At 40.0% G+C, this 18,087-nt stretch overlaps 2 protein-coding genes across 3 annotated transcripts; both read right to left on the reverse strand.

Annotated features, from left to right (window-relative positions):
- Nucleotides 1-855: 855 nt before the first annotated feature.
- Nucleotides 856-8,885, reverse strand: LOC308096189 (charged multivesicular body protein 4b). The gene is made up of 5 exons (XM_080443521.1): nt 8,577-8,885; nt 6,501-6,678; nt 5,120-5,234; nt 3,831-3,957; nt 856-2,210 (listed from the first exon to the last, which is right to left on the reverse strand). Exons 1-5 carry the CDS (start codon nt 8,758-8,760, stop codon nt 2,140-2,142), a joined length of 675 nt encoding a protein of 224 aa, XP_080299647.1. The 5' UTR covers nt 8,761-8,885; the 3' UTR covers nt 856-2,139.
- Nucleotides 8,886-9,929: 1,044 nt separating this feature from the next.
- On the reverse strand, nt 9,930-17,316 carry LOC308096187 (vesicle-associated membrane protein-associated protein B/C-like). Of its 2 annotated transcripts, none has more exons than XM_080443520.1 (6): nt 17,107-17,316; nt 15,232-15,384; nt 14,260-14,363; nt 13,511-13,591; nt 12,887-13,018; nt 9,930-12,036 (listed from the first exon to the last, which is right to left on the reverse strand). In XM_080443520.1, the coding sequence occupies exons 1-6, from the start codon at nt 17,162-17,164 to the stop codon at nt 11,872-11,874; spliced, it is 693 nt and encodes a 230-aa protein (XP_080299646.1). In that variant the 5' UTR covers nt 17,165-17,316; the 3' UTR covers nt 9,930-11,871. The 2 variants fall into 2 exon arrangements, with proteins under 2 accessions (XP_080299646.1, XP_080299645.1); XM_080443519.1 differs by having other exon boundaries at nt 12,887-13,072.
- Between the last annotated feature and the right edge of the window lie 771 nt (nt 17,317-18,087).

Genomic DNA, 18,087 nt, shown 5'->3' on the forward strand with positions numbered 1-18,087 from the left:
GACGCTGGCAGCGTTGCCAGATTCTGCGAGAGAAATAAGCAACGATGTCTATGAAAACAAGCGCAAAAGAAGCAACTATGTAGCAACATGAGCACTTTGAAAATAGCAGATCTGTAGATCTGCTATTTTCAAAAAGTCTTGCAATGAAATGAAACACACACATGCTCCTCTGGGCACAAAACATTTTCATGAAAATATTTGAGAACCACTGGTTTAAATAATATTTTTTGGAAGCAAGCCTAAAATGACCGCATTCACCAATATTTTATTTACAAGCAACTTTACAGAAAAATAAGCCCCAAGTCGCTTATAATAAGACTACATGGCAACCCTGGACGCCGGGCCGCATTCAAGTCCCCATTCCCAGTGTTGTTCATGCAACATTTTTTGCAGATATTGATCTCTTTGCCAGTGACCAACTGTGTGTTGCTTTGAATATGAAAACATAACATGGAAACTGACTGTCATAGTTGAGTAATGGCAGAGAGGAAGAGGCACAAGACAATGATCGCTGTCCTGCCAACATATCAGATATGGACCCATGTCACCCATCCTGGTTACACAGTGGACACACAAAGCCATTTTAATGGGTATCCACATGATAGATGATAGATATTATTCATATGAGCCAGGGTACTGGGTGATAAGGCTTTATGGAAAAATTATAGTAATCACTGTGCTTAACTGACAGTCTATCACATTAGGGCTATGGGCAAGTTACAAAGATCCCAAACAATTTCCAACACGGGGCCTAGGAAATACTATTGTATGCAATGCAATTTTTGGCATTTTAATCCATAGTCTACACATTAATTATATCACATGATGAAAATACGAGAAGAAAATTGCCTCCACCACTGTAAAAGAATTGAGAGCTTTAATGATTTTTCCAAATAATATTCTCATCTGGATAAATAAAACATAGAAATGCAAACATGCTTGCCCATCCTTGTGTTACATGTTTTTCTATGTAAAAAATGTACAACATGTTTCTGAAAAAGTAAAAGTCAATTCCTCAAATCCAAAACTCTGATATTGTAGACTATCTTCATCTTATATAAACCACCGCCAACTTCGATGAAATTAATGTGTGACACGTTTGTTTTTTTACAATTTAAATTGAAAAATAAAAATCCATATGAAAGAAAACAAAAGACCCAGACAGACAACAGGATGCAGGGGTTGGGTTAATATAGTATCTCTTTTACTAGCCGTGCGGTGTGTGAGAACTGTGTTATGATGTCCTGTTGTTGCATGCGTCACACAACATGAACAAAACCCTTCGATGTCAGCAAAAATAGAAAATAAAAAGAACATTTGGGGTATATTTACACCAAATAACAACCACTGGTGAGGATGTTTGTTGGGGTTTGGGGTTAGAAGCTGACAAAAGTAGCACAGGAGGCAGGGGAACGAGGATGAAGCCTGTAAAAAAAACAGTATGATAAATTTGGGGAAACTCTGTATTACATCTTAAGTGTTTATAGCTTCTTATCCACCTTGTGCATGCTCAGTTGGCATCCCATTTTCAGGATAAATTAACAAAACAGAGTGTGAGGAGTAATTAGTATTATTATTATTGAAACATCCAGCTAGTTCAGTGCCAACAAAGACAAGTAAATATACCGTATATGTCAGATACAGGCCCTTCAGGGCTTCAATTCCCATGAAATTCTTCTGGCATTCGGTGATGTGAGCCAACAACATGTCTATAGCCAACCTAGACAATAGTCTAGCCGTAATTCAATTGTCAAACCATGGAAACCACAATATTATGTTCATCAATCATATATAAATATGATTTCTGTGGCTAGCACGATAGCTGATGTCTGACGCCTGGGCCATGGAGTGTTACTGTTGTATTGTAATCAAGGGTACAAACTTTAAGTGATTTTATCAAGCTACATTTATAGCTTTGAAAAATAACCATGACATACTCTCATGAGCACTGGGTGTGTCTGTTCTCTGGATTTGGGTTGCCAAGGGGAGGGAAAGGTATAACTCTACAGCATTTTTGCCACTTTTTGTAGTGTTACAAGATGATCAGCTCTCCTCAGACACACAAAACAACCACACTCAATATCCCATAAGTCCATTCATTCCCACAATGTCTTCTCTCTCTGTATGTGATGTACGCGTCTACATGGCCTCCATTGCCCAGCGCTGTAGATCCTCCATGTCGTCCTCTTCCTCGTCTTTCTCTTTCTTGGCTGTGGGGAAACAAAATGCACAATGTTTGTGAGCTATTTCAATAAATTGTCAGATTGCATAATATGCCTAATACCTACTCCGCCATATGATGATGTCACTTCACTTGCCACAAAGAAGACATCTTCAAGCTCTCAATGCAATGCTACACATTGTTAGCTTGAAGATATGTCCTCACCTTCGTGCAATTGAGTATAAATTGAGCCAAATGCGTAATGTGAGCGATTTCAGTACATTGTTGTCAGATTGCATATTAATTCCATTCGTAATGTTGGATCCTGATGAATTGGACATTTTGACTCTCGAGTCAATATCCGTAGTGTTCAGTCTGAACTACTTGTATGTTATGGTGCAATGCAATCCATATAACAAGAAACACAAAGTGATAATAAAATGAAGCACAATTGATGGACCCTCCAAAACTAACACTTTACCCACCCTCATAAGGACAAAAACCTGGAGGTGCTTATTAGTTCATTTGGGGACGAGAACATGAGGCAGGGTGTGAACAATACAGGGAGTGTTAATGACACATTATAGAATAAATCCATCTTGTGGATAAATAGCAAGTACATGTGGCTGTACTAATTATCATAGTTAAATTACAAATTACAAACACAAATCTAGTTCATAAATATAATAAAAACATAAAAATGTGACAGATAGTGACAGCATCAATTCAATCAGCCAAAGCCTCTTATTTTTGAACTTCAACACATAAGTAAGTAGCAGGGAAGAGCGGCTTATAATTGGCATCAGCAGAGAGCGATGGTGTCTATTCCCTTTTCAATGCGCTAGACCCCTGGGAGATGGATTGCTGAGGTGGAGCGCAACACCTACCATCAGCTCCCAGTACTTGCCGCAATACTTTTTATTTAACCTTTATTTATAGTGGTGAAATCCCATTGAGATACCAGATCTCTTTTACGAGGGAGCCCTGTTAAGTGCCATGTAGCCTCGCGTAGCCAGACAACTATTCCACAATCTCTGAATGCTATATAGAGTCTGGAACTACAACTCTGAAATACGATAGAGGAAACTGGCACTTCCGTTCACGAAAATATATTTTAAAATATCTTTACATTTTATTTTTTAATTTCCATTTCTGCTAAGCAGCAAGCTATATATACTTAGATGATTTGTATTTATATTAGGATAAATTTGCGCGACTGTAAAGACGAAACGGAAGTGGGGAGGAGGCTTCACATCCGGTTTATATTCTAATCATGATCAGAGCTTCCGAGTCCCAGACTGTATGACCGGAAACATTTGAAAATTGTGGGAGGCAACAGTCTGGCCACGCGAGACTAAGTGCCATGCTACTCATACGCTGAGTTGGCAGTGCACGGGATCAAACCTTGGACCTTTCGTTCTAAAGGCGAGTTCTCTACCGACTGAGCAACTCAGAAACAAAATACATAAATAAATAGATTTCTGGTGGTCATTTTGGCACGTGTGTCAGGGGCAGATGCTCATGAATAAAGATTGTGCTTAGATAAGTTTCTTCGAAGTTGTGTGAAGAATATAACAGTGAAAGATGCTATCAAAAATAACTTTGTTTAATTAAAAAAGTTACACAGTATGAATTGAATAAAATGTTAAATAATAATAATGTTTCTCACCAGGTCTGGCGGGTAAGGAGGTGGAAGGCACATTGGGCAGCGGGACATTCTCCGTCCCACCAATCTCCAGCAGGTTCTTGTCCAGCTCTTCCTGTTCCAACTCATCCAACTCAGCCAACAGCTCATCCTGAGGACCACACAGCACACCACTTATAAATCATTCCCTATCACTACCTTTAGTATGCTTTTATGCTGTTTGACACTAATAGTAAAGAGAAGAAAGAAAGACAGGATAAAATGTGACATACTAAGTCATGACTCCTTCATCCACATCTCTGGCTCACTTTGTTTTATTGTTTTTTATCTTACCATTTGCTTTTAATTGACTGTTGTCGTTTTATCTTGTTATTGTTAAACACTTTGTAACCATGTTTTGAAAAGCACTTTCTAAATAAGAGTATTATTATTATCATTATGATGATCAGTCACTAGGTCTGAACCTACAGTATGTATACCAACTGGGTGAGACACCAGCACACCCTATGATGCCAATGTTTTGTTGTCCTTGTCTAATTAATAGCTATAAGACATCTACAGTAATTAATCAAACTTTTATTCAACTTTTCACCCAACATGCTCAATTTCTTTCATTTCATTGTGTTCATACAAATGTTAAAATACAATACAAATTTCTATCTATACAGTGTATGTAAAGGAGAGGTAAGAAACCCATCTTGGGCGTTAATACCACACCATAATTTACAAAAGGAGGTGAGGTACATTGTGGTACAGAGGTTGAACTGTGAGTAACCACGGACTACAGTAAACATGGTAAGCTGACTCACCTGCTAAACAGGTGAATCCTCATACACCCTCTTTTGTATTGCATTCACTGATCACATGACACTTGGGGCGAAGTTAGATATAGCCTCACTAGCTTTAATCTGGTCCAAATATTTCAGCAGTAGCCATTGGGACTACCCATTTAAGACTACTACTACATACTTCTACCTACTTTATTGACTGGCAACTTATCCTAGTATCTGTTATTGCAATATCCAGGGATGCCGGCATGCCATCGTTCACTGTGGCTCTCTGAATGAGCACATTCAAAACTGAGGTTGATGCGGTGGCTAGGAGGTCACCTCATCGAAGGACAATATTTAGACAGATATTCAAAGTGGGAGTAGGAATGAGGTGTGGGATTATGATAATTCCACTGAAGTGAGATTTGTTTCACTTTCTTAGCTTTCTAAACCATTTCAAGTGGCACCTCCAACTTTCGTTGTAATAACTATGGAAGTTATGACTGTAAAAACTAAAACACAGCCCTGAAAAGCTTTTCCTACCTCGTCGAATTCCTCTCCGAAGCCCACAGGTTTTGAGATGGCATCAGAGATTTCCTGAGCCAACTCCTGTTGCTCGGTTATGTCCTGCATGAGGTCATCGACCTTGTCAATGTCCCTGAAACGAACACCAGCATGGGAGGTTAAAGACTAATTTATACTACTAACAAACCAAGGAGAACAGATTTTCAAGCCAAGTCGTGGATGCGACATATTGTTAGCTTGAAGATCAGTTCTTCTTGGCAAACGACACCACCACGTGACAGGAGTATAAATTAAGCTTAATGTTACTGTACATTAAAACACTTTCTATAGTGAAGCAATCTAGGAGAGTGGTAGACATGCAACACAGGTCCTGAGCTGGACTCAGATACAGGAACTTGCGGTATGCGTACAACGAGGTGGAGTTATAAGGGAATGTTTACACTTTCCTCAATATTTTTTTAATAAAGCACAGCCTTTTTACATGAAATCCTATGAGAAATTACCGAAGGCGACAGCATAGAGCAAAAAGCGACCGCCTTTAAGAAAGGAGCTGGTCAATACATTTATTTGCGGGCCCACAATGATATCGCAACATTTTTCTTACCACGGTATTGCGATAGCGACAATATTGTTACATCGTTAGAAATAAATGAAACGCATTTCAAATGCAATCATATTATTATTATTATTATTATAATATCCAGTCAACACCAGTGGCCTTGCGGTTAGAGTGTCCGCCCTGAGATTGGGAGGTCGGAGTTCGATCCTCGGTCGGGTCATACAGGGCTGGGTCATCAAGGGTTGGATTGGGGGCAAGTCCCTGTGACATACTGGCGTCATGTCCAGGGGGGGGTGTACTTGTACATCAAGCTGCCTCACACAACAGAAACAGGAGATAGGCTCCTGCCCTATGGGCCTGATGCCTCGGCTTACGACTTATACAGTCGATGACAAATGTGCGAAGCAAATTCGGACATTTAACACTCATGCAATCATTTCACTGATTCCAATTACCTTCAACCTGAAGGCTGTCTATTAGTGTGGTATTACTGCATATGGGTCAAAAATACTTTCAGGCCTAGTTGTAACACATTGACATTATCCTGATATATCCTGTCAAAATGCCTTAGAGATGGGACACATACATACATATGATCTCGGTTGTAAAACATTGAGCCCTAATCTCTAATGAAATATACGATTAATTAGCGCCTAAAGGAGTAACAGACCAAAGAAGCAACATGTAGAGGAACTATTCACGCAGTGTCTATAGCTGAGGGACAGATAAAAAGAAATCCAATCCAATCCAGAATAAATCACTTGGCCAACAAATTAATCGATCATTCATGCAAGCAACCGCATCCATGATAAAGATGGGTAACTCTCTTTTCCCTCTTACATGTTTTCATGGGCAGACTTCATGGCCTTGGCAGCAAAGCCCATATTTTTAAGCACTTCAGTGTTGGTGTTGGCATTCTCCAGTGCCTCCCTCTGGAACTCGATGGTGGACAGTGTTCCATCGATCTGGCTCAGCTGCTTCTCATACCTCTTCTTTCTTTTCAAGGCCTGCAGAGCCGCTGCAGGGGAACAACACCAGACACACAAACAAGATGAACGGATGGATGGGTGAATAGTAGGGCTGGGCAATTAACCAAAAATATATCGAAACCAATATTTAGAACCAATAACCGACTTATAAACGAATAATCGAGGAGAACGTTTTTTTTCCTATACAATCAACGAATTGACAAGGAAAATTCTAATAGATTGTTTAAATTTGACTAAATCTATTTGTCTGATTAACCACCTAACCCTGTGTCATACTTCGTTGTACAATGGTGGTGTACAAAAAATATAGCCGAAGAAAATCATTAATCATAATAAGTTTTAAATAATCTAGCTATTGAGTCATATCGCCTAGCCCTAGAATAGACACATGGAGAGAGCCAGTCAGATACTGTAGCTGGTTAAAGGGAGACAGACATACAAGTAGCTAGACAGATAGATTGACTATTAGATTAACAATTTGATTGAATGTTGAGGGGAGATGCAAATGACTGCCGGTAAACTAGTAAGCTAATAAAGATGCAGTGACAGGGATTTAGCCTTCAGTGTGGGTGAAATAACTCACAGCAAAGGACAAGTCAGAACAAGAAGAGAGTCATTTTCTGAGACAGGAGAGGCCAGTGTGTTGTCATGACAACCTGAGCTGGTCGAACATTCTGTGTGATGCAAAATCCTTTAGTTTGACACCAGAGTGATAATGATTCTGGCCTAACTTTTATCCATCCAGTTTGGAAAAAGGGAACTTCCTAGTTCCATGTCACCGTCATTATAACAGGAAAGTGGGTTTTGTTTTGTTTGTTCGTTCAGAGACAGTTCAGAGCCACCAGGTGAATTTGATGCTAGGCCAGCTACAGGGAGGGCTACATTGGAGTCAGCAGATGGAGGTTTTACCTGCTCAACACGTTCAGAATAAAAGTTAGGGGAATTTAATTGTATTCCAACAATTGTGGAGTGACATAACATGAACACATGACATGCAGTAATAAATATATAATTGATGAACTGATAACAACATCAGGAAATAGAAACTTGCCAGGCCATGATCAGGTGACCATGACATAGTTAAAGGGCTATCATGGAAAATGTGTGGCTGTCTGCTAGTGTGACTATGAGTCATTCTGTTGAACTTTGTAAGGCTTAGGAAGGAAATACCCAGTCCTAGGGCAATGTACACAAGATGGGTTAGGACGGTATACACACTACCAAAGCCACATGTTGTACAAAATACAAGATAAAAAGGGGTGGGGAAGTCTTTTAATTCCTAACTGATGGCCTTTTCAATGTGTTTTACTTTTTGCAATGAAAGTTATTATCGATAAATAATTCCAACTAATGTAACAGCAACATTTTGTTGTTTGTAAATCAGTGGGTCATTTATCATGCCCAATGTCCATGAACTAGCACATGCTTTTATAATTAAACTTCCCAGGTTAAGTCAGAACGTTACACTGGTCTCATTATTGTGTGATCACCCCGTGACAACAACTTCTCAATTAACGTCTATAACAGCTGACTGTATAAAAACAGTCAAACAAGCCCTATTTTAATGTTACAAATAATAACCTGTGCGGTTAAATCCGCGTGGCTACAGGATAACAGCATCACGTTTCTGTATTCACATCGCAAAGTTATCAAACACGATCACTTATAACAGTGCAGTGTAATGTGAGCTGAACACCGACGACCACCGTCACCGGGGTCTCGGGTGCTTCAACAGCCGGTAAACAACGAGCCTCAGACGGGATACAGTCTCACGGTCGCTCGATGTGAAAGTTAGCAGCTAGCTAGCATGTTGATGCTAAATGACAGATCGAGTTTAGAGTTGTCCAGTGGCTTACTTGTGTTCCACTGGGTGCTTTAATAGCCAAATGTTGGGCAAAGTATTGGATGTTTGACATATATATCTCACCTCGCTTGTTTTTCGTGCCGTTCTTCTTTGCGGTGAGCAGTTCCTGGTCTATCTTTTTCTCTAGAAATTCCTGTTTTTTGGTTAGCATCTCCTCTGTCTCCCGGAGTTTCTGGATCGCTTCTTGTGGACTCGGTCCCTTTCCTCCCTTTCCCCCTCCGCCAAACATCTTAGCGAACAAAGACATCTCTGAGGCAACAACACAAAACCTACAAAACCTAGGAAATAGTCGAAATACGCGTGGAAAATGGATCTAGCTACTAAGCTACTCTGACACTTCGCCCTGGCCCCGAATTTGTTGTTTTTTCTACTTCCTGGATAAGGCCTGATGACGCAATATTGTTTGTCGGGTGGGCGTTGTTCGTCGCTGGTCTGTCGCCCCCTGTTGGATAAATAACCATGGTCTGACCACTTTCAGCAATATGAAAGCCATAAACATAAACCCTTAAAGACCTGAGGCCGATTCTACAAATGTCCTCTAAATCCTAACAGTTTTCTGGAAAACATATGTTGCTACATCAGTGGTTCTCAAACTTTTTCATGTCAAGGACCACCCAAACTGATATGTATTTGGCCACGGACCACCCCCCCCCCATCTCAAAATATTTTGTTCCAGGGACCCCCAGAAGCAAAGACTTAATTGAGTTACAAATGTTCGCTTTAAAAAAATATTTATTCAAAGATTTGCACAAATCTTTGATTTGATTTTTCAAAAATAGCAGATATACAAGCTCATACATCTGAGCTTGTATATCTGCTATTTTTGAATAGCCAAATAAATCTAAAATGACACAGATGCTTAATGGGTTATGCGCTATCAGATTAATATACCAAAGGACATAATATTGCAATTTTAGTGGATTCAACTGAAAAATAATTTCTAAGGACTGCTGAAACCATCCCCTTCCATGGGTAGAAAAAAATTGAAAAGAAAAAGAAAAAGTAAACTTTCCACAACAAGTAGTTGGGGGTTTATGTATTTTAATTCATTATGATGCTACAGGATCCATAATGGTTGCTTTATCTTCTTTTGACTACATTTTGTTAATAACGTTGCTCGTTATGTTTTGAATTCCATTTTTATTTTTATGTACATACAAAACAGTATCCAATTAATTTGTGGTTACATTGTGACTGTGTGTGCCTGCATGTGTTCTGAAGCTGCTTTTTTTTTTAACGTAGTGTATATTCACAAGTCAGTCCTCCTCCTTGCCACCCACATCTCCAATCCCCCATGCTCCCTCAGGCAACAAAACAAAATACTTCATAACAGTTGGTTGCTCAGTTGGCATTTCATAGCCAAGGCGGCAACACACTACTATACCGTCTTTGCTCTAAAATAACCAGCCCAAAAAAGAAAGGAAAACCAATTTAATAAAATAAAACAAAGAGGGAGAACACACTGATAAATCAGACACAAGATGGTCCCTTTTTCAGAAGACGGTAATCTTTTTTGTTTTGCTTATATAAGTTTCAAAACACAACAAATGAGAGCAGAATAAATCCAGATCATTTCATGCAGTAAGCTCAGTGGACATTTGAATATAGTGCATTTGTATATTATGAACAACAAAAATATAGTGGATATGTAAAAAACAAAAACTGCTATAATGCACTGGAACACAAACAGTATAATACTCTATGGGCAGAAATAAACGAGGTGGCCAAAACTAGTGTCCTATACACTGTAAAGTCATATACTGTTAAATGTTCAAGTTGGTTTTGCATAAAAAGTCCACTGTTTTAAGATGAGGGGCTAAGAACGTATGTTCTTTTTTTTACTGGTGCCATTTCTTTAGTCAACCTGAGGAAGTAAATATCAACAGTCTGAAAATTCAAACGTTAAAATGAGAAAATCAGACACCTTGAAAAATCCACTGCCGCTTAATATTAATCTAATTTAAACTAGTTCACTGTGCAGCACACAAGTAAAAATTTCAATGACTGAATTAAACAGAAAAACTAAATCAACAAACAAATGACTTTTTCTAATCAGGGCTGATCTTTACAGATACTCAAGATTTTATTTTTAGGTAACACCCCATTTTCTTCTGTTGTGTACAGGAAATCTGTTTGGTAATATGATTTACGTTAACCATTCCCTTACTTCTCTATCTGCAACAGCAGCCTGTAAATTCACCATCTCTCTGGTTTCCTCTCCTTAAATGAAAGAAACCAAAAAAAATACAAAAAAAAACAATTGACAGTTAAAACTGTATATTTGCACCCAGGTATTCCTAGTAATGCATGCAGTATGCAGCTGGGTGCAGAACTTCAACTATTTATATCCCAGCGCACATTGTAATGTGTGCAAACCCTAAAGGGTGATTTATACTTAGTTGCACGCCGGTGTCGCGCACTAAAAATAGCAGATTTACAAGCTCACAACACACCACGCTGCAAACAAGTATAAATCAGGCATAACCCTCTTAACCCTCAAATGCCTGAAATTGACCATTCACAATTAGACTTTCAGGTGCAAATTACTGCACTGTGTTGAGAAAGCTATTTACACCTGGGTACAAATAGACATTCCGGTTAAAATATTCACACACACAGCGATAGAGACACTTGTGTAGAAGCTCAAATGAAGAAAAACGAACACAACCATGGCTTTTACTGGCTCACACCGTTTTTATCAGATACATTATAGAACACATTTTTTTAATAGATAATATGTTTGTCTTTCGTGGATTCCCTGCATTTCCTGTCTCTTTACGCATCATCAGAACTACGTGGAAGATAAACACTCAGGAGAGAATCACTGGACCGCCTCTCCTGATGTCTTCTGAAACAGGAAATGTGAAGACTTAAAGAGGTTTAGATAAGGAATCAAGGAAAGACTGAGTGAGACATTCAACCGGAGGGAGCATAGCCGCTCCCCTTACTCACTCCATTATCTACTGTCTCTGTCTTTGCAAACTTGGGACAGATGGAAATCGAGGAGGGATGGATGGACGGAAGAAAAGACGAAAGCAGAGATGGTGATATTTCAAAGAAAAATAGAAAATAAAACATTTAATGACCAAGACCTGTAATTCTGTAATGAAACTGTTCCTACTCGCGATTCACTTGAATCTTTCTTATGTATTGTTTTGACATTTGTTTCCTTTTAAACATTAAATACTTTCCACACTACTCAAACAAACCCTTGTGATATTGCCATAAATGCTAAAAAATAAAACAAAGATAAAATAAACAAACATAAACCGAGAAGACATCATCATCGCCGCCATCACCATTATCATCTCTTGTCCTCCCGAGCATGCCATCTGTCTGTCTGTCCATCCGTCTAACTTTACAGGACTAGCTTGCCGATGATGACTCCGATGACAAAGAAGAGCACGCAGAGAGCCAGTATACGGGTGCTTAGACCTTCCTCCCTCATGCTGGATGTCGCCATGGAGCTGGAGTGAGGAGTGGCCATTGATGTCACCTTTCTCTTCCGCAGTCCATCGTCCTCCTACCGGACACAGAGGAAAGACAGAGCAGAGGTCAGGGGGGTGCATCTTTCTAGTAGCAAAATTAAAAACAGTTGGTTGGAGGATGTACTGGTCATGGATCTACAGTAGTTGTTTCTAACAAACAGCTAAAAACTTTAAAAATCACATATAACACTGAACAGCTTACCGTATGTTACTAATAAGAAAAAGTTAATAATTATCAATGCCTGCCTGCCTTAAAATTAACGGCAATTTGTTATCTGAAAATAAACATTGCGAATTCCCTCTTAACTGAATCTGTTTGGTCTGGTGTCATACTTTATGCATTTTATTTTTATATGAAGCTCCAAAGAAAAGCTGAAAAAACATTAACTGTGTAACAGGTTTTACATCCAATCTATTTAATGGTTGGGATGTCCAGTGTACATTATTAAAAAAATAAGAGGTGAAATGGGGTAAAGCATGGATAAGCACGCTGTCCCTCCCGGATCCATTTGCCCTCTTCTGGTAGCCTGGTTCAGTTTTTAATACAAGGATACAGAGGATACAAGGATCCCAAAGGATTTTGTATCCACACCAGATTCCCATTGACCTTTATGTAAAAAAAAAAGTATTATATAGTCAGTAGATACAAGTTTCAGACTTCATGGGTTGAACACGCCACAATTTCAGGATTCTGACTGGCGCATGCCTCAGTCATATGTACAGCTTTGGGTGTGGGTATGAGAAGGAGCCATTGAGGGATAGAGTGCACTAACTTGTATATGGGAATGAATAAGGGAGGTAAGTGAGGGTGAGTGAGTAAGCATGTGAGGGTGAGTGAGGGAATGAGTGAGGGATTGATTGCACCAGCCTGTCTGTGTGTCTCACCCTGATCTGTTTGTTTTCTTCCCGTAGCCGCTGCACCTCCATCTGCAACCTCTTGCACTCCTCCATGATCTTCTTCACCTCTCCGTCATCCAGAGAGGCACTGGCTGACTTGGGCAAAGGCGAGTGCTCCGTCTTAATGGGGAAGGAGGACACAGGTTGGATGCCTTCACTCTCTGATTTCACTTGCTGCAGAGAGCGGGGGGGGGGGGGGGGAGGACGGAGAGTGGAGGAGGGGGGACAGGTGGAGAATAGGTGCGAGAGGAAGAGGAGGGATATGGGAGGAGGAGGAGGGAGAAGACAAAGACATGCATGTGGCAGTGGAGATGAGAGTGAGAAACAAATGAAGAAAACAACGAAGATAAAATCATAATGAATGGGAAAAACTGCACAAAAGAAACCATGTAACTCAACAATGCTGATATGAGTGGGACATCTACTGAGAGGATTTGCTGGTGAATTTTGAATGACAAGCCTGCTTGCACTAAACACTAGGAAGGTAAAACCGAAGGAAAAAACAAAACAAATAAAACGAATAAAACATAAGGGGTAAGAAATGACAGTGAAGCATCATGCGGCATGTACACAGTATGGATGCATGGGCCAAGGGATAGTCCATCTACTTACAGTTTTGTCATTTTCTAGCGGCATCTCAAATGCGCATCTCAACTTTGAGTCCATCAGCTCCTCGGGTTTAGCCTCCTTCCACTGTGGACAAGAATGAAGACTTGGTTGTCAAGAACACTCAACACAAAATCTCAGAAGCTAAACATGAAATAAAAAAGATGTCTTTCTTTCTCTTGATTGATTGATTCATGATACAACAGTCTTGCAGAAAGACTTGCAAAAAAGTCTGTAAAAAAGTATTCAAATTTAGAATACTGGTAATGGTTAATTTTTCAGATTGATGAATATAAAATGAGGAAACTGTTCTGTCCTTCTTTCCTTCTGATCCATTTTTCTCCTCAGTGCGTTCACCTATCAATCTGAACTTGCACACGGGTGACAATTGGCATATGAAGGGAGTGAGGACGCCAATTATTCACTTTCCCCAAAATTAATCTGTTTATTAGCATTTTGTGAACTCTCACTCAATTAAGACTGCCGAGGGTGGAGCCAGGGGGAGTGACTCAGAGAGCAGTGCCAGGGTCAATTGATCAGCAGGTATTTCCAATTGTCAAATTGTGCTCGCCTCTTTATATTTGCATGTTGTACCTGGGCTCAGGGCCACACACACAGATTGTTTTACTTCTTCCCATTTTAAGCTGTTGATGTTAGCATGAGCAGTCAATTCCAGTTTCCACTTTGTAAATGCTGCTTTAAAAAAGGGTTAAACGCTATGTTAATTATAACTGAATGTCTGTGCAGTTACTCACCACTCCCTCCATGTCAGTCATGTCATATGGGGCCAGCAGGGACTGCACCATGAATTTGTGTTTACTCTTTTCATTGGGATCATAGTCAAATGGCTGTAGCATAACTGTGAACGATAACAACAGAGGAACAGGAAAAGCAGGACATTAAAGCCCCAGTGTTAACTTCCTGTATTGCCCAATAAGAAAGGTATTACATAACCTGTAAAGGGGAGGGTCAGTCTATGGTTTAGAATGTAATGTACAGTAGATCATATCTTAACCTGCTAACTAAGAATAGCAAACTAGTCAAACTGCATTTTTATTCATCTGCATGGATTCAGATAATTATTCTTTTGAAGTTTATCGGCCGCGTCTGCCATCCCAGTCTTGAGCGGCATAGTCAGAGACTATTTAACAAACAACATGGTTGGTTTGGTTCAGATAGTAGTTAGCAAATTAAAACATAAGGGGGTTCGTCTCGGGAGCTCAGCGGCTTCAACCCTCTCAGTGTGACGTCATCACCGGAACCCCAGATAATTATTCTTGAACCAGTGCAAAGGTTGGGGTTATAAAGGTTCGGTAATAATTCTGTTGTTTTCCATGACAATAATGCTGCGGTGTAGCGAATTAGGTTACTACATTTTAATTTATTCATTTGTTTACCTAAGAACAGAAAGAAATCATGACAAATAATGTGAGTTGATTACAAAGTCCCATTTTAGAGTGCTAGAAACACATTATGCCAGGAAATGTCTAATTTCAGGGTGTTTTGGAATGTATGCCAGGTGACTAACATTGCGGAAAGGAATCTGATTAGTCAACCTGGACTTCCACCTATAAAGTACTTTGGCCCAACCCTGTATTATACTGTTGTACTACTACTATATACTAAAAATGTGTAAAAACCATAACATTAAAAGGGAATCAGAGCTATATTACCATTATCATTTATTTTTGTATTCATAAGTCTTACAAGAGTAATTAATTACAAACCAGAAACACTGATGGAGGTTCCAGCGTCAATGATGCCACTGTTGGGGCGCACACAGTATCTGCGAGGTGCAGTTGTCTTGACTTTGAAACACACATTTCTATCTGTGGGGTTACCGAGCTTCAGGGTGGCAGTGACAACATCTGTAAAGGGGCCTGCAGAGTACAGAACACAGACAATAATATAACAGTGTTAGGGACTATGAGGGTAACAGTGTGTAAAAGCAAAGTTAGAAACTTGTTTAGTTGCTGACAGGCAAAATGTGTTTGTCATTTCAATCATCTCAAAACTTTGATAAGAAATGTAAATATTTTTTCATTTACACTTTTCTTATGTCATTAGTGATTGTGGGTTTAACTTTTTGTGACTGCACACTCCCCCCCCTGTTTTGTGGTTGCATTTGTACATCCAGTGCATGGCTCAGTTTACAAGATATAAATCAAAGCAGTGATTGGAAAGGCTGTGTGCCAGGATTGGTTTGAGAGAAAGGGATGGAGCCTAGGCAGGGAGCAGGGCTTATTATGCATCTATTAGGATGAATATGTGCATTTGTAGGCAGGCAGGTGTTTATAGTAAGAGGAGAATAGAATATGCGTGGCTTCTGTACCTCTTTATTACACGAGAAACATAACTGCACATAATTACTTCATACTGCACAGTGCAAACTGTAACTTTGACTAAATATAGTCTTCAATAGCATGTATTGTGCAACATTGATGTGCTAAGACCTCCTTTTTGCTGAATACCATGTCTGAGGGCAGACAGTATTTAATACACTGTCCTTTCACGGACCAAAGCTGAGAATACTTCAACATAAAATTATTCTAATCTATTTAAATAATAATACAATTTACCTTTAGTTCCAATTAGTTAATACTGAAAAAATGTGCCATGCCCATGTATGTCTTGAGTAACTCAGTGGATGGATGCACCCGTTTGCCTTATATTTTAGATACAAGAATAGGCATCAATCTTCTGTAAACATGCCTCTATTGAGTTGAGGGCAACACTACAGACTACATCTGCCCCATTTCAACACAATCACACCCTAAACAATGATTTCACAACCACAAAGATAGTTTTAATTATTCCTGACACAACCGGGCGTTCAGGCACGGTTTTTGTACCCATTTAGGCCTGATGGGTGTAACACATATAACTGGCGTAGAACTTAGGATGCCAGCACAGCTATATAATAACTGTTAAGACTTCAGACATAGCTCGTCAGCTGATAAATGTGAAATAGATGATTGTTAACAGTCCACTTGGTAGTAGAAAATGCTGGTATAACGTTAGGTTGCTTGCTACAACACAAAACACTATCTTACTAAGTAGTTCAAGTGGAGATGTTTTCTTTCGGACACAGGCATGTGGAATATCATATGCACAGTTAAATGTTATTATAGTTAAATGGCTGGATTAAAGAAATGGGGCGGGCGGGCCTGCCTGCCTTGAACGGTGCAATGACAGCTAGCTTAATGAGTTAGCTCTTTTGAGCTCGATGCTACGTGTAGCTAGTTAGCACCAACGCATATATATGCGTTGGTGCTAACGAGCTACGTGTAGCATCGAGCTAAAAAAGACCATAGCGTCGTTTCACCTGTCATCGCCACTTAGCCACCAAAACCAACGCCTGCGACACGCACACAGTGACCATGGTCGTTATGTTTCACCCAAATGCTAAAGAACTAACGTTGAACATGTGCCCAACATGCCGTCATTGACACTTGTCTTGTAGAAGCTATAGCCTTTGGAGCTACTTGGCACTTGGTTCAGTTCAGTTGGAGAGGAGAGGCAACACTACACAGTGGGAGCAGAGGCAGCAGCAGCAGGGCCCTGACTGCCCTCCTCCTCCTCCTCCCCCTGGTTCTTCTTACCTCTGAATTTCAGCTCGTGTTGTGGCTCTAGCACCAGGACCTGTTCTGTTCTGGCCATGTCCCAGAGCTTAGTTAGTTCGGTCGGTCGGGAGGGACTCTGCTGCGGGGAGAACAACAACAATCGGGAACCGCCTCTCTCTGTGTTTAAGTTTAGCTCCCGAAGATTACAACCCGTCCTCGGCTCGCTGGGGGGAAGGAGGAGGAGGAGGGGTGTGATTACAAACGCACCACTGACTGACTGGACTGCCAACGACAGCTGGGGCTGGGGGGCTAGGCTGGCTAATGCTAACACTCTGTACTCGAGAGTCAAGATGCCAAGGATTGGTTGGTGACGTCGCACAGTTTATAGGACGCGTGGCTGAGATCCAGCCTGGAGCAGAGACAGAAACTGTGTGTGTAAGTCGATATTATAACTATGGCGTAAGTACATTTACTAAAGTACTGTACTTAAGTACAATGTTGAGGTATGTTTTTTTTTGGTGGAGGATAGGCAAATATTGTACTTTTACTCCACTACTTTGTAGATTTTGATTATTATTACAAAACATACATTAACCACTTCAGCCCTATATACATTTCGGCCATTTGACTTTTACTCAAGTATTTTTCTTTTTATTCAGGACTTTTATTTGTAACAGAGTATTTCTCCATTGCAGTATTGATACTTTTAAGTTAAAAAATTGAGTACTTTTACGACCACAGCAACTTATGGGATACAGTGGGTGCCTAGGCGGGCTCTAGACCGGATAAGTCTAAGCCAGAGCAGCACTGAGCAGTGAATAGAACCAGGCTTTGCACAGGTACCTCAGAAAGCCTGGTGAGGCAAGGAGGTAACTAACGTACCTAACTAACTAAGTACTGTATCCTTATTTAATGTAATCTCACACAAACCCCCCAAATGATTGCTCGACAGACAAATGCGTTATTTTTGTCAGCAAACGGTCATGCAACTAAATTAGCCCGAGTCTGACAGTTATGACA

The sequence above is a fragment of the Gymnoscopelus braueri genome, assembly GCF_963280865.1.
Source record: "Gymnoscopelus braueri genome assembly, chromosome: 12".
NCBI classification, from domain to species: Eukaryota; Metazoa; Chordata; class Actinopteri; order Myctophiformes; family Myctophidae; genus Gymnoscopelus; species Gymnoscopelus braueri.

Bases quoted from the DNA above. Each gene is read 5' to 3' on its own strand.
- LOC308096189 (XM_080443521.1), bottom strand. From the start codon at position 8,760: ATGTCTTTGTTCGCTAAGATGTTTGGCGGAGGGGGAAAGGGAGGAAAG. The intron at 3,958-5,119 runs GTAGGAAAAGCT...TGTGGTCCTCAG, and splicing joins TCGGAGAGGAATTCGACGAG to GATGAGCTGTTGGCTGAGTT. The intron at 2,211-3,830 runs GTGAGAAACATT...GTTTCCCCACAG, and splicing joins CTCCTTACCCGCCAGACCTG to CCAAGAAAGAGAAAGACGAG.
- LOC308096187 (XM_080443519.1), bottom strand. From the start codon at position 17,164: ATGGCCAGAACAGAACAGGTCCTGGTGCTAGAGCCACAACACGAGCTG. The intron at 14,364-15,231 runs GTTTGTAATTAA...TATCGTTCACAG, and splicing joins AACCTCCATCAGTGTTTCTG to TTATGCTACAGCCATTTGAC. The intron at 12,037-12,886 runs GTGAGACACACA...TGTGTCCGGTAG, and splicing joins AAGAAAACAAACAGATCAGG to GAGGACGATGGACTGCGGAA.